This window comes from Symphalangus syndactylus, chromosome 9 (genome assembly GCF_028878055.3).
Source record: "Symphalangus syndactylus isolate Jambi chromosome 9, NHGRI_mSymSyn1-v2.1_pri, whole genome shotgun sequence".
In the NCBI taxonomy this organism is placed as follows: Eukaryota; Metazoa; Chordata; class Mammalia; order Primates; family Hylobatidae; genus Symphalangus; species Symphalangus syndactylus.
The window spans coordinates 94115418-94128871 of NC_072431.2; the positions used below are offsets into that span (position 1 = coordinate 94115418).

A 13454-nucleotide genomic window follows, 5' to 3' on the forward strand; every position below is an offset into this window, starting at 1 on the left:
TTTGTGCAGTCATGACATTGCCACGATGTATATCATTTATATTGACAGGAGGCATAGTTACAGGATCTGAGATCGAAAAGGCAACTTTAATTGGCATTAGAATTTTTAAAAATGTGATTTCATGTAGATGCTACTTTTAAAACACAATTGAAATGTCAGAAGTTACTTAAAAGTACCATACCTCCTAAATATGGAGCAAGGTTTCTCAACCTCTGCACCATTAACTTTGTTGTTTTTGAGACGGAGTCTCGCTGTGTCACCCAGGGTGGAGTGCAGGGGCGCTGCCTCTGCTCACTGCAATCTCCACCTCCCGGGTTCAAGCGATTCTCCTGCTTCAGCCTCCGAGTAGCTGGGATTACAGACGCATGCTACCACGCCCTGCGGAGTTTTGTATTTTTAGTAGAGACAGGGTTTCACCATGTTGACCAGGCTGGTCTGGAACTCCTGACCTCAGGTGATCCTCCCACCTCGGCCTCCCAAAGTGCTGGGATTATAGGCATGAACCACTGTGCCCAGCCTAGCACTATTAACTTTGGACAAGATAATTCTTCCTTGTGGGATGCTGTTCTCTGCCCTGCCCCCATAATTGTGACAATTAAAAATCACAATTGGGCAGGGGTGTGGGGGAGGGCAACATCTCCTTCTCCATGAGAATCAGTGCCTTGAAGAAAAATATAGATTCTGTCACAGTGCACATTATTTGATTGAGAAATCACATAGATTAAAATTATTTTCCCAAACCATAACAAACACTGTAGAGATACATATAAAATAATATTAGTATTAGAAAGTAGATACTCTGATCAATTAGTCATTCAAAGTGATCTCTTGATATGTCAACATGTTGAGTTAGAAGTTTGAGAAGAGATACTTTAGAAAGTAGTAGACCCACTCCTCTTGTCTCATTTCCCTTCCTATAATTTAGTGGCGGTACATTTACCCTGTATGTTTGCAAACTCTGAGGTAGACAATTTGGCAGTGAATTTCTATAGTACAATAAAGTTCAAATAGCCATTTGAGACCATTCAAGCCTCTAAAAATAACTGGGTCATTTTTCAGACTACTTTCTCTCTTAAATATACTTAACTAGTTGAAATAATTCTAGAGCCCTGTGCCCAGCATTTCACTGCGATATCAGAAAAACCCAATTTGGACAGCCAGAAACTTCATGTAGAGAGTTAAGCTGAAAACGTGCCCTCCTCTCACCTGGTCATTCCGTCACGATTCATTGATATCTAAGATGGCCATGTTCTTCTTTCTGGTTAGCAGAACTTGATTGTGGTAAGAGTACTGATGGAAATGTGTTCATTTTTTTTTCAGCTCTAAAAGTCTTTACAAATATAGAACAGATTCATTTTATATTTCAGGAATGAAGCAATTACTTGTTTCTGCAATTACTTCCTGTATAATATCTTGCCCACTTTTGACTTATTAGTATATGCTATCTATGCTGTTTAAAAATGGAATCAAATCAGAAAAGGTTTTTTTGACTTCTCATGGCCTTTTAAAGAAGAAGGTTCTCAGGCTGGGTGCAGTGGCTCACACTTGTAATCCCAGCAGTTTGTGAGGCAGATAGCGGGCGGATTACCTGAGCTCAGGAGTTCAAGACCAGCCTGGGCAACACGGCGAAACCCCATCTCTACAAAAAATTAAAAAATTAGCCGGGCATGATGGCCTGCACCTGTAGTCCCAGCTACTTGGAAGGCTGAGGCAGGAGTATCACTTGAGCACCCAGGTGGCAGAGGTTGCAGTGAGCCAGGATTGCCACTGCACTCCAGCCTTGGCCACAGAGTGAGACCCTGTCACAAAAAAAAAAAAAAAAAAAAAAAAAAGATTCTACTTTAGCTTCCGGGATTAAAAAAAAAAAAAAAGGGTTTATTACACTAAAGCCACTAAAAATCTTGATTCTAAAATATAGATTAATTAACTTATTAACATGAAATTTGCCTTGGAATTCAAATTTAATGATTCAGAATATTTCCCTATGTACATTTTTCCATGCGGTGTTTCTATAGGAGCTGAATATAATATTTAATGTGATACTAATAATAGTTAACAAAGGCTGCTTACCTATAGTCCAGCACTGTTCTCAGCACTTCACACATATTAACTTTTAAAATCCTTACAATAATACTATGAAGTATGTATTATTATTATTATCCCATTTTACAGATAAGGAAACTATAGCACAAAGAAGTTATGTAACTTGGTCAGGGTAATAGCTATTAATAAACAGAGCCAAGATTCATACCAGACAACTCCATTCCAAAGCCCATGTTGTCAACTACTAGGAAAATCAGCTCACTATTACACTGACTGTACACTGATTTGAGCCACAAAATCCAACATCAAGATTTCATGTAATATCGATGTGACATTATCCGATGGTTTGCTCAAGTGTTGGTTTTAGATTTTTAATCACAGGCAAGTATGTAATAATTTTTACCTGGGAAAATCATATTTCACTTGAATAAAAATGTGTTGTTTTCAAAATAGAAGGCATCTAGTTCATTCATTAACAAAATGCTGTGAGAAACCATATAAGATTATGTTCATTTATGATTTCCTATCGGCTTTATTTTGTATGTGATGTAAGAAGAGATTAATGAGTCATTCCAGAAATGAAATGTCTTTATATCAAAGATGAATGTTTAAAAATACTGGAAATGAAAGTCTTAAGGCCAGCGTTAGGCCATACAGGGTGAATATACCTAGGCACATAGCTCATGTTTGTTCTACAGCAGCAGGTACCTACCATGTGGTCTTCAACATCACTAATTGTTTCATTTTTCTTTTACCTTCCTGGGATAATTTTTTCCTCAACTGTCGGGCAACTAGGTCTTTTACCCTTTCTTTCCTCTCAAATGTTCTCTTCCCTTGTCTACCTCTCTGGCCCCCCTTTCATAAGCAGGACAGTGAATAAGCAAAACCAAACACAGATGTATGTTGTAAAAGAGCTTATAATTTCATTGTTGAGGAAGTCTGTCATACAACAAATATAAACCTGCAACCATGATAAAGTACTTCGAAGAAGAGATACAAGGTGTTATGAGGGTCTAAAATGAAAAAGTTAAGGAAGGTTTCCTGACCAAGTGCTATTTGAACTGAAAGATGAGTGGATATTAATCTAACAAAGAGAGGGATAGAAGGGCCCAGCAGACACAGGGAGCAGCGTGTGAAGAAGTATGTTCGGAGAGAGCATAGTGAGGATGAGATATGGTCAAAGTGAGAGAAGGCTGGAGTGGAAAAATTGAGGAACACAGTGTGAGGTGAGGCTGCAGAGGCAGAAGGATCTGACCAAGAGTGACCTCATAGACCATGGTTAGGAGTTTTGTCCATCCCAAGGGAAAGCCATGGGAAAGTTTGTTTCTGGCACATTCAGTGTTGTTTTAGATGATGTATAATGCTCACTCTTACCACAACCATCACCAATAAAAGTATCTAGACTACTCTGTATATTTCTAACTATAAAAACAACAAACACAAGTTTCTGACCCCAAAACAACAATGTCCCATTATAAGTTACTAATAGAGCAGCACTGAATTGCTCTTACCTGGGGCTGTGAAATTTTTAAGAATCCTAAAGTACAGTCAAGTTTCTGAATTCCTGAATGACATCAGCAGTGCCTTTCATCTCATTTTCTTACAGTCGATAAGCTACATTGGTTACTATTGAATTTAGAGATACTATAGTTAATAGATTATCTGTTACAGTGCAGACAAATTGAGCAATAAATATGTTTTTAAGGATACTGATTTTATACGCCATTAAAAAAATTAAAGTGTAACTTAAATAAAGTTTACAAGTCTTAAATGTGCAGCCCAATGACTTTGTACATACATAACCATTGCCCGGAACAGATAGAGAACATTTTCAGCACCTAGTAGGTTTCCTGGTATCTCCTCCTAGATTATGATTCACCCCTCAAAGGTAACTGCTATTCTGACGTCTAATACCATAAATTAGTTTTGCTGTTTTGGACTACATATAAACAGAATTATACACTATATAATCTTTTGATGTGGCTTCATTTGCTCAACATTGTCTGAGATACATCCATATTGTTGCTTACAACGTCAGTTCTCTTTTCATTGTTGTATAGTTTTCTGTTGTATGAGCATACCACAATTTATCCTTTCTACTGTTGATATTGTTTGAGGTGTTTTTGTTTGTTTGTTTGTTTGTTTGTTTTTAGAGTTGGAGTTTTGCTATGTTGTCTAGGCTGGACTCAAACTCCTGGGTTCAAGTAATTTTCCAGCCTCAGCTTCGTGAATAGCTGGGACTACAGGCATGTGCCACTGTGCCTGGCTTCTTTTGAGTTTTTAGTGATGAAAGTCTTGATAAAATTAAAGTTTATCTTGTTTGGGGATTATTTTGTTTTGTTTTGGCCTTTCTTTTGTTTGTAATGAATTAACCTGTTGTTTTGTGGTATAAAATTATCCCAGATTCTCAGGTTTCATAACTATTAGTGAACCATATGAAATTTCCATTTGTAGGTCAAAACTGGTTGAATAGTATTTGCTACCAGGCTTTGTTTCTGGTGATCTTCCTTTTCAGTCAGAGACCTCCTGATTACTATGAAACCTCACCTACTCACAGTTGTGAAACACTACTTTTAGAGAGCAGTGTCTCCCTTTCCCCCATTCTTTTAGATGGGGAACGGGAGGTACCGATGGGCTTAATGATTAGGCTAATATTACAGAGAGGTCATTGAAAGAGCTGGGAATGGATGTCAGGAATCTTGGTATCCTTTTCACCTGTTCTAGATATATACTAAGCTTTCATTGTGTTGGTAACTTCAGTATATTCACCTACTTGTGAATAGACTATCAATTTTAATGTACAAATATTATTTACCCTTTTTTCTTCAGTATGAGTAATCAGGTTGGGGTGAACAATTTTCTTCTATCAACAAATTATTTTCATTCTCTCCAATATTATAGTGAAACAGATTGCTTATAGCTAAGTTTTACATTATATAATGACTGCCTTTAATGTGAGAAAGTATGCTTTTTAATTACCTTATTACTTTTCTGGGAAAACGCGGGTTACACTTCCTCCAAATAAATCTGTTTATGCTTTTAAAATGTTTTAATTTTTCAGGAAAAAGGATTCAGAGAATAGGATGTTCTTTAATAAATTGTGTCAAATGTTATCAGCCTCTTAGTGTTCTTAACCATGTTCAAAAGTCTTTTTTTCACAAAATAAGCAACAGTATTTAAAATTACAAAAACAATCTCTTAGGTTCTATGATACTTTTTAATGCAACTGAAATACAATTACTGTGACTCTGAGAAATTAATTTATATCCATCTTATATGAGTTGCGTGAAGGACCATGTGCCCCACTTTTATGAACTTCATGGGCTATCCAGCATTTAACAGGATTGGCATTTGTAAAATAAATAGACCATTAACACTCCCAAACTTTATTCAGCAGCAGATGGAGCTTCAAAAGGATTCGTGCTAGGCTTCTCAGGAGATAATTAGCAAGTGAACTGAAATGCTGTAATTCCTAGGGAGAGAGGTTCTGTCAGGCATATACTGTCACCCCGCTGCCATACTTCACTCCTCCTTGAGTATTTTGACAGGTGGTTTAGGACAGTTTTTTTTAGTATCTGGAAATGTGTAGGCTGTTTCAGATGGCACAAAATTATGAATTTGGAGGTCACTGATGCTTTACGACAAAAAACTCAGCAAGCTCAGTTCTTTGGTCATAAAGCTACTAGGTCTTAGAAAACAGAGAGCATTTTCACATTGAGTATTCATTTTTAAAAAATCAGTACAACATATATGTAATGAATGATCAAAACAGAAATTCTTCAGAGTAGTATTATTTATTGATTTTAATTTGATGTAACTCTGTCCCTTTTTATTATGAAGATCAACTGAGAAAACAACCTGATTTCCTCCCTTTACCTTTCCGGCTACGCCTAGTCCTTACCCTACTTCCTAGGCTTATGCTTATTTGAGTTCTTTCACTCTTTCCCTTTTCGTGTCTATTTCGGTTTTCTTTTCATTATCACCTCTTGTCTCCTAAGCTTGTGGTGTCGTTTTAGGGAAACTGACATTATTCCTGGCAATAATGTTAGTTGGCAACACGTAAGTCTATGAAACTCCTGAGAAACTGGGAGCTACCAGCCTATGATGAACGTTTTGTTTATTTGTCCAGTTAATTTTGTCTTGTTGAGTCTTTAACATTTATTGAACAGCTTCTTTGTACAACCTGTCTTCAACATGACCCTATGTGATCTAGCTCCTACCTCTAAACTTACACATACAATAGACATTTAGCCCCTGCAAGCTTTAGAGATACCTGTGTGTTATCTTTTAGACACCAGAATTCAGATTTCACATGCTGGCCTAGAAAATGTAAGTAAAAGGACTTTTACATACCTTACATATTTGGATTATTATCTACTTTAGTACTGTCTCTTTACCCTAGACTCTATGACTCCTGGGTTTTAAAAACTAACATTTAGATCAGAGTTTCTCTACCTTGATACTGTTGACATTTTGGAATGAATATTTCTTTGTTGTAGGAGATTGTCGTATGCAGTGAAGGATGTTTAGCAGCATCCCTGGCCTTTACCTGCTAGATGCCAGTAGCCTCTCCCCAGTTATGACAACCAAAATGTCTCTAGACATTACCAAATGTTCCCTGGAGGGTAAAATCGCCTTCTGTTAAGAACTACTGGTTTAGGGTCTTTCCTGTTATGTTTTCATGTCTGTAGTAATCTCATATTTGAATGGTCCCAGAACTACACGTACATATTTATTCAGAATGGTTGCAGAATTGCATGTTTAGGGTCATTTATTTATTCATTTGTTTATTCAGTGAACACTTATTGACAGGAGTTGAGCTGGAGTCTTGTTCAGATGAGATGTATTTAAGACAAACTCTTCATCAGTTTAGAATTGAGTCTGAAAACCCTTAAGGGCCTACTTGAAATCTCATCTGTTTCTCTTCACATTGCTTCCTTCCTCATCTGAACTGTAGGTTATTGTTTGTGTCTTTTGTTTTTCATGTTTATATACTACATTGTATTATTGTTGAAATCTTCATAGGAATGCCTTGTCTTCAGAGCCAGATTAGAAGCTGGTTATAGGTAAGAACAATGTGTTTATACAGTTGTTTATCAGAGCCATGAGCTGAATTAGTAGTATTCTATGTATTTGTTAAATGAAAGAATGCAGATCAACACAGTTTTAAAGTAGTGAATGCACAACAGTATATCCAGTGATTCTTACCTGTTTAAAGCACTTGTGAGTTCTAAAAACAAAGCTGCCCTCTCCTTCACTTGCCATTTGATATATTAATACCTTTGTAATAGTTATTAAAATTTGTTTTTCTAACTTGCCAAGAAAAAAACCCTTGTTTTTCTTTAACCTTAACGTACAGCTTAGAATTATGAAGAAAATCAACCAGTTATTCATACTAAGCGACATTACTAAAACGTGCTTGAAGATGCCATCTGTTTAATCTTAACAGTGGTTTTTGAGTAAATAAGGCTTTGTTGTCCTTCTTTTACTGATAGCTACCTTTATATATATTTCCAAATTTCAAGATTGTATTGTCTTTGAAAGTGCCTTGGATTTTACTTTATTACAGAAAATACTATTTTAAAATATTTCTATGAAATCCACATTCTTTTTTTTTTTTTTTTTTTGAGATAGGGTCTTACTCTGTCACCCAGGCTGGAGTGCAGTGGTACGATCTCAGCTCACAGCAACCTTTGCCTCCCGGGTTCAGGCAATTCTCATGCCTCAGCCTCCTGAGTAGCTGGGATTACAGGGGTGCACCACTACACCTGGCTAGTTTTTGTATTTTTTGCTAGAGACAGGATTTCACCATGTTGGCCAGGCTGGTCTCCAGCTCCTGCTCAAGTGATCTGCCTGCCTCGACCTCCCAAAATGCTGGGATTACAGGTGTGAGCCACTGTGCCCAGCCGAAATCTACATTCTTTTGTAGAATCAAGTATTCAGATTATTTATGTGTATTATCTTACATATTAGACTTTGATCATCTAAGTGGTTTGAAGCTGAGGATTTTTGTAGATAATTTAACATATATACTCATAGAGAAGAGAAATGACAGTATCTAGCATGAACAAAGTTTAGTAATGTGTCCTTTTAATATTTAAAATGTTTTTTTCTAATGATTACTGCAAAATTATGAAGTTTAAAGAATCTTCAGAATACCTTTCCTAATAAACAGTTTGCTTCATCTGGTATCTTTGTTATTTCTTTTGTTTTGATTTTGTTTATTAACACAGAAAAGCTTCACTGGCCTGAGCAAGAACTTGCTAAGAAGTCTATTCTAAATGCAGAAGATTCATTGATCATTGACAGCAAAAGAAGCATTTCACATTTATCCTCGGGAGTGCTAAAAGACATTTTCACAACTGGAACCAGTAGTTACAATGTCCTACTACAGAGCAAGGAGGAAAAAAAGTATCATTCACAAAAACAGTCTTCCTCCACCTACTCCAAAAGATGTAGAAAACCCAGCAAATCTCCTAACACTTCTCGTAGCAAAGATCCTCGCAGGATGAAAGCCCTGGTGCCTGTGACAAGCAGTGGTACTTGGTACTGCCTGGAGAGGCGGCCTGCTGTTTTTGTCACTAGTTCAGCGTCAAGTCCTGTAAAGTTTACACATGATATTTCTGTTACAGGGAACGGCATAGTACTGCCACCTAAACCCAAAAGCAAGGTCAAGTGGTGCCATTTCTCCACTCTTCCAAAGCCAAAACCACAGCCTCAGCTGTCTAGAAGCTTTGAAAAGGGAGATGACTTTTCTGGGAAGAAATTTTGTATATTAACTGCTATAAAACCCACCAACTTAGAGAAAGAAAAACTGAGATTCTTCAAATCTGACTATACCTACAATCCTCAGTTTGAGTATGCCAATCCTGCTCTGCCAAGCGTATTAGCTAAGCACAGCCACGCATCTGACCGATTTCTTAAGCAGGTAAAATGCCATTTCAATAGTGGTAGTTCATTTTTATGTACTAAAACAGTTATCTGTGATCTTATAAGCAAAAACAAAGACATTTAAAAATATTGAAATTATTTCTATGTTATGGTTAATTCCCACTCAGGACATGTAAATATGTGACAAGATGAGTATCACCTGTATATAAACTACATTGCATTCATCAAAATTTATAATTTGTTATATAGACTCTTTGTGACAGGAAGCAATTTTATTAGGAAAACAGCTTCAGATTCTGGTTCTAAGCTTTCATGTGGGAGTTACAAACTTGCGGCCAATTTAGCCGCCTACAGACAAGTGTTGGGTAGCCCACAGTACGTTTTTGTTTTCTAATTGATATCTTTTTTGTTTTTTGTTTTTTTCTGAGATAGATTCTTGCTCTGTGCCCAGGTTGGAGTGTAGTGGCACGATCTTGGCTCACTGCAACGTCTGCCTCCCGGGTTCAAGTGATTCTTGTGTCTCAGCCTCCCAAGTAGCTGGGACTACAGGCACCCGCCACCATACCCAGCTAATTTTTGTGTTTTTAGTGAAGATGGGGTTTCACCATTTTGGCCAGGCTGGTCTTAAACTCCTGATCTCCAGTGATTTGCCTGCCTTGGCCTCCCAAAGTGTTGGGGTTACAGGTGTGAGCCACCATGCCTGGTCTCTAATTGATTTTTTAATGTCTTAGATGGAGGATGCAATCCCTGGTTCTTCCTATTGTGTTAAATTCCTGGCTTGCTTAGGCTCTGGTAAGTAGTTTGGGAACCGAAGCTTGATTCTTGTCCATGAACTTGTTCATGAAATTGTTAATCATCATCAAATAAATATTTAAGCACTTATTCAAAGATAAAAATAATGGGATTTTCAAAATTATCTTCAAGGTTAGCAAATTATGATGTGAACGATATGAATAATACTTTTAAATTGCTCACTTTAAGCCCTTAGCGGTTTTGTGTTTTACAGGGCTATAAAACATTTCAGAACCTCATTTAAGCATTTGAGAAGAAATTAGCTAATGTTTATCTGCAGGGCAGAGTTTTGAGATCTTAAAGGCCGACGATATTTGGTCAGATTAACTTTGTTCAGGTTTTTATAATAGCTTCAACTTGGCATTGTCAGTGACTGAAAATCTGTTTGTAGGATAGGTAAAACTGCATGATTCCTCTCGCCTGTGGTGCATGCCCTATTTTAGCATTTTTGCTGATAATAGTTATTTGGTCTCGTGGCCAGCAGATATTTTGCTGTTTATTATAGATAACGTGGAATCTGGCCAGTCTTTTGAAGCCATTATGTAAAACTTAATTATATAAAGCCATTATGTAAAGATTAAAATAATTTTAATCATGGTATTTCCTTTGTTAGGGTCTCTTTTCTACTGCTTCTGTGTTCTTTTTTTTTTTGAGACGGAGTCTCCCTGTCGCCCAGGCTGGCGTGCAGTGCGATCTCGGCTCACTGCAGGCTCCACCCCCTGGGGTTCACGCCATTCTCTTGCCTCAGCCTCCCGAGTAGCTGGGACTACAGGCGCCCGCCACCTCGCCCGGCTAATTTTTTGTATTTTTAGTAGAGACGGGGTTTCTCCGTGTTAGCCAGGATGGTCTTGATCTCCTGACTTCGTGATCTGCCCGCCTCGGCCTCCCAAAGTTACAGGCATGAGCCACCGCACCCGGCTGGCTTCTGTATTCTTTAATGGGTATTTGCTTTTTTAAAAATGTGCTGAGATTGTGCTAAAAATTGTGATTCAAATTGATAACTTACTAATATAAAGTGGCACTTTTGGATGGGAGAAGGCAGCATTAACATAGTGATTACGTAATCCACTCTTAGGCTGTACTACTTCCACACTGTAAAATGGAGTAAAGAAAATACCTACTTTAGGAGATTATTTTGATAATTAAATGAGAGAATGCTTAGCACATATATTGCAGTTATCATCGTGCTTGGCACCTAAAAATCACTCATAAAGAGGTTAGCTGTTATTTTTATTTCTATTTGGCAATCATTCTTACATGTGATTTTTTGTGTGTGTGTGGAAATTGCAGTCGATTGAACAAGGATTTCACAAATATAAATTTTACAATGATAAAAATCCTGTTTGTATTTTCTCCCTGATGCTGAAAGAGATGGCTGAGATTCATTTACCAGTATTCCTTAATTTGGAGACCTACCCCACCCCTGCCTGTTGGGAAAGAGATTTCCAACCATTAGATTAAAAAGAATGCTCTTTGATTTCTCTGGAAGGCAATTTGGGAGCCTCAGCAGCCCCACAGTTTGAGAATTGACATTGCTTGGCCTGTGGCTTTGCAATTTTAATTTTGACCCAATTCCAGCTTTAGGATATTAATCCTACACTTGAATTGCTTGAGACTTCTGAGTAGCACTAGCAATCTTAGCTGACTTGTACTACAAATGCCACCATTTGGGAGAATATTCTCAATAAATGCCAAGTATACTGTTTAAACCACTTTAATCAAAGAAATACATGGTACAAGACCTCTGGGAAAATATACTTAAATTCTTCTTCAGCTACCGAGTGAATAATGACATGATATCATACATCCATCTCCTCCTTAGATAAAGCAGCAGCTTCAAGGCTGGTCTCCAGGACTCAGAAATATGATACCCAAAGGGGCCAGGATGGCCAACTAGCCCCATGGTCTCTGGCTTCTACGTTTGAGGCCTTGCCAACCCCCAGCTGACAGTCTCTTGAGTTTCACAATCTGGATCTTGGTAAAGCAGGCAATCTGTATTGTTTTGGAGGATGATTGTGGTCCTCTTAAGTGCACAGATTAGCGGTATGATGCTAGACTTTCACGCACAGATAAGTCTGCCACAGTGGAACCGAGGCAGTGCTCATGCTCTATTTTCCCCATCATTGCCAAGGAGTTCCAGGCCTCAGGTTTTTTGGTCTAGGCAGTATGTCCCTAGGGAGGCACTCAGACCACTGAGGTGATACAGGACATACAGCAGGCTGCAGGACTGGAATATAACTCTAGGTGGAGCCTGCTGAGCCCTGCCTTGCTGCATGCTGGCAGCCGTGGTAGCCTCAGCTTCCTGACTCTTAGATATGTTTAAACTTGACAGAAACTCAAGATGTCTGTTTTCTGTGGCTTTGGACCTTTGCAGAAAAGAGTACAGTGCTTCATAGGTGCTAAGGAAGGGATCTGGAATTAGAGCCTGCAGAAAGCTACTTGGGGTTAGGTGCATCCTCACCAGTGGGTCAGAAGTAGATTCTTAGTGGTGCTCTTGAACAGTAAATAGTTCAGATAAAATCTGTATATTATCTTAAGTTCATGTGAGTTTTGCATCATACTTCATATTGTATCTTTATTCTAATAAAGAAAAATGTAAATTGCCTATCTTCAGGTAAAATGGATACTTTAAGAATAAACAAGGAGGCTGGGTATAGTGGCTCACACCTGTAATCCCAGCACTTTGGGAGTCCGAGGCAGGCGGATCACTTGAGGTCAGGAGTTCGAGACTAGCCTGACCAACATGGTGAAACTCCGTCTCTACCAAAAATACAAAAATTAGCTGGGCGTGGTGGCAGGCGCCTGTAGTCCCAGCTACTTGGGAGGCTAAGGCAGGAGAATCGCTTGAACCTGGGAGGTGGAGGTTACAGTGAGCTGAGATCGCACCACTGCACTCCAGCCTGGGCGATAGAGTGAGACACTGTCTCAAAAAAAAAAAAAAAAAAAGCATAAACAGGGAGTATCTTCCCATGATTCTGGCAACCTCTCTATTCTCCCCCAAGGTGAAAAACAAAGTTAGTACTAAAGCTTTGCCAACAAAAAACAGCTGTTTTCATGAACAGCTTACTCTCAGAAGATTACATATTAACAATTGCTCACCTGTAAAATTAGCCCTGTCACCAAAAGACCTGTAGCATCTTTTTTTGAGACAGGGTCTTGCTCTGTTGCCCAAGCTGGAGAGTAGGGGTGTGATCATAGCTCACTGCAGCCTTGAACTGCTGGGTGCAAGCAGTCTTCCCACTTTAGCCCCCAGCCCCAGTAGCTGGGACTTACAGGCGTGCACCAGCACACTAGGCTAGTTTTTTAAAACTTTTTGGATAGGTCGGGGGGGGTCTCACTATGCTGCCTTGGCTGGTCTCCTGAGCTCAAGTGATCCTCTGGCTTTGGCCTCCCAAAGTGCTAAGATTACAGGTATGGGCCACTGCACCGGGCCTAACCTGTAGCATCTTGAGGGGAAAGCATAGACAAGGCACCTTCTGGGAAGAAAAACAGCAATCAGGAAAAGAACACTGTATGTCTCAGAGCAAGCAGAGGTTCTGATGAGAACAAAGTCATAATTTACTAACTACAAACATAATACTTTTTTTTTTTTTTTTGAGATGGAGTCTCACTCTGTTGCCCAGGCTAGAGTGGCTATCTCCACTCACTGCAGCCTCCGCCTCCCAGGTTCAACCAATTCTCCTGCCTCAGCCTCCCGAGTAGCTGGGATTACGGGCACCCGCCACGAT

General features: G+C 38.7%; 1 protein-coding gene across 7 annotated transcripts in view; it reads left to right on the plus strand.

Annotated features, from left to right (window-relative positions):
* Positions 1-13454, plus strand: part of MATCAP2 (microtubule associated tyrosine carboxypeptidase 2) — a 66234-nt gene that overhangs the window by 24313 nt on the left and 28467 nt on the right. For 5 of the 7 annotated variants that reach the window (XM_063608978.1, XM_055293423.2, XM_055293422.2 and 2 more), the window contains one exon: positions 8277-8971. The exons of 1 other annotated variant lie outside the window; for it this stretch is intronic. In XM_063608978.1, the coding sequence (XP_063465048.1) occupies positions 8277-8971 (695 nt within the window). Of the gene's footprint in view, positions 1-8276; positions 8972-13454 lie in introns of those variants that run through there. One more of the 7 variants, XM_063608979.1, reaches the window with a different exon arrangement.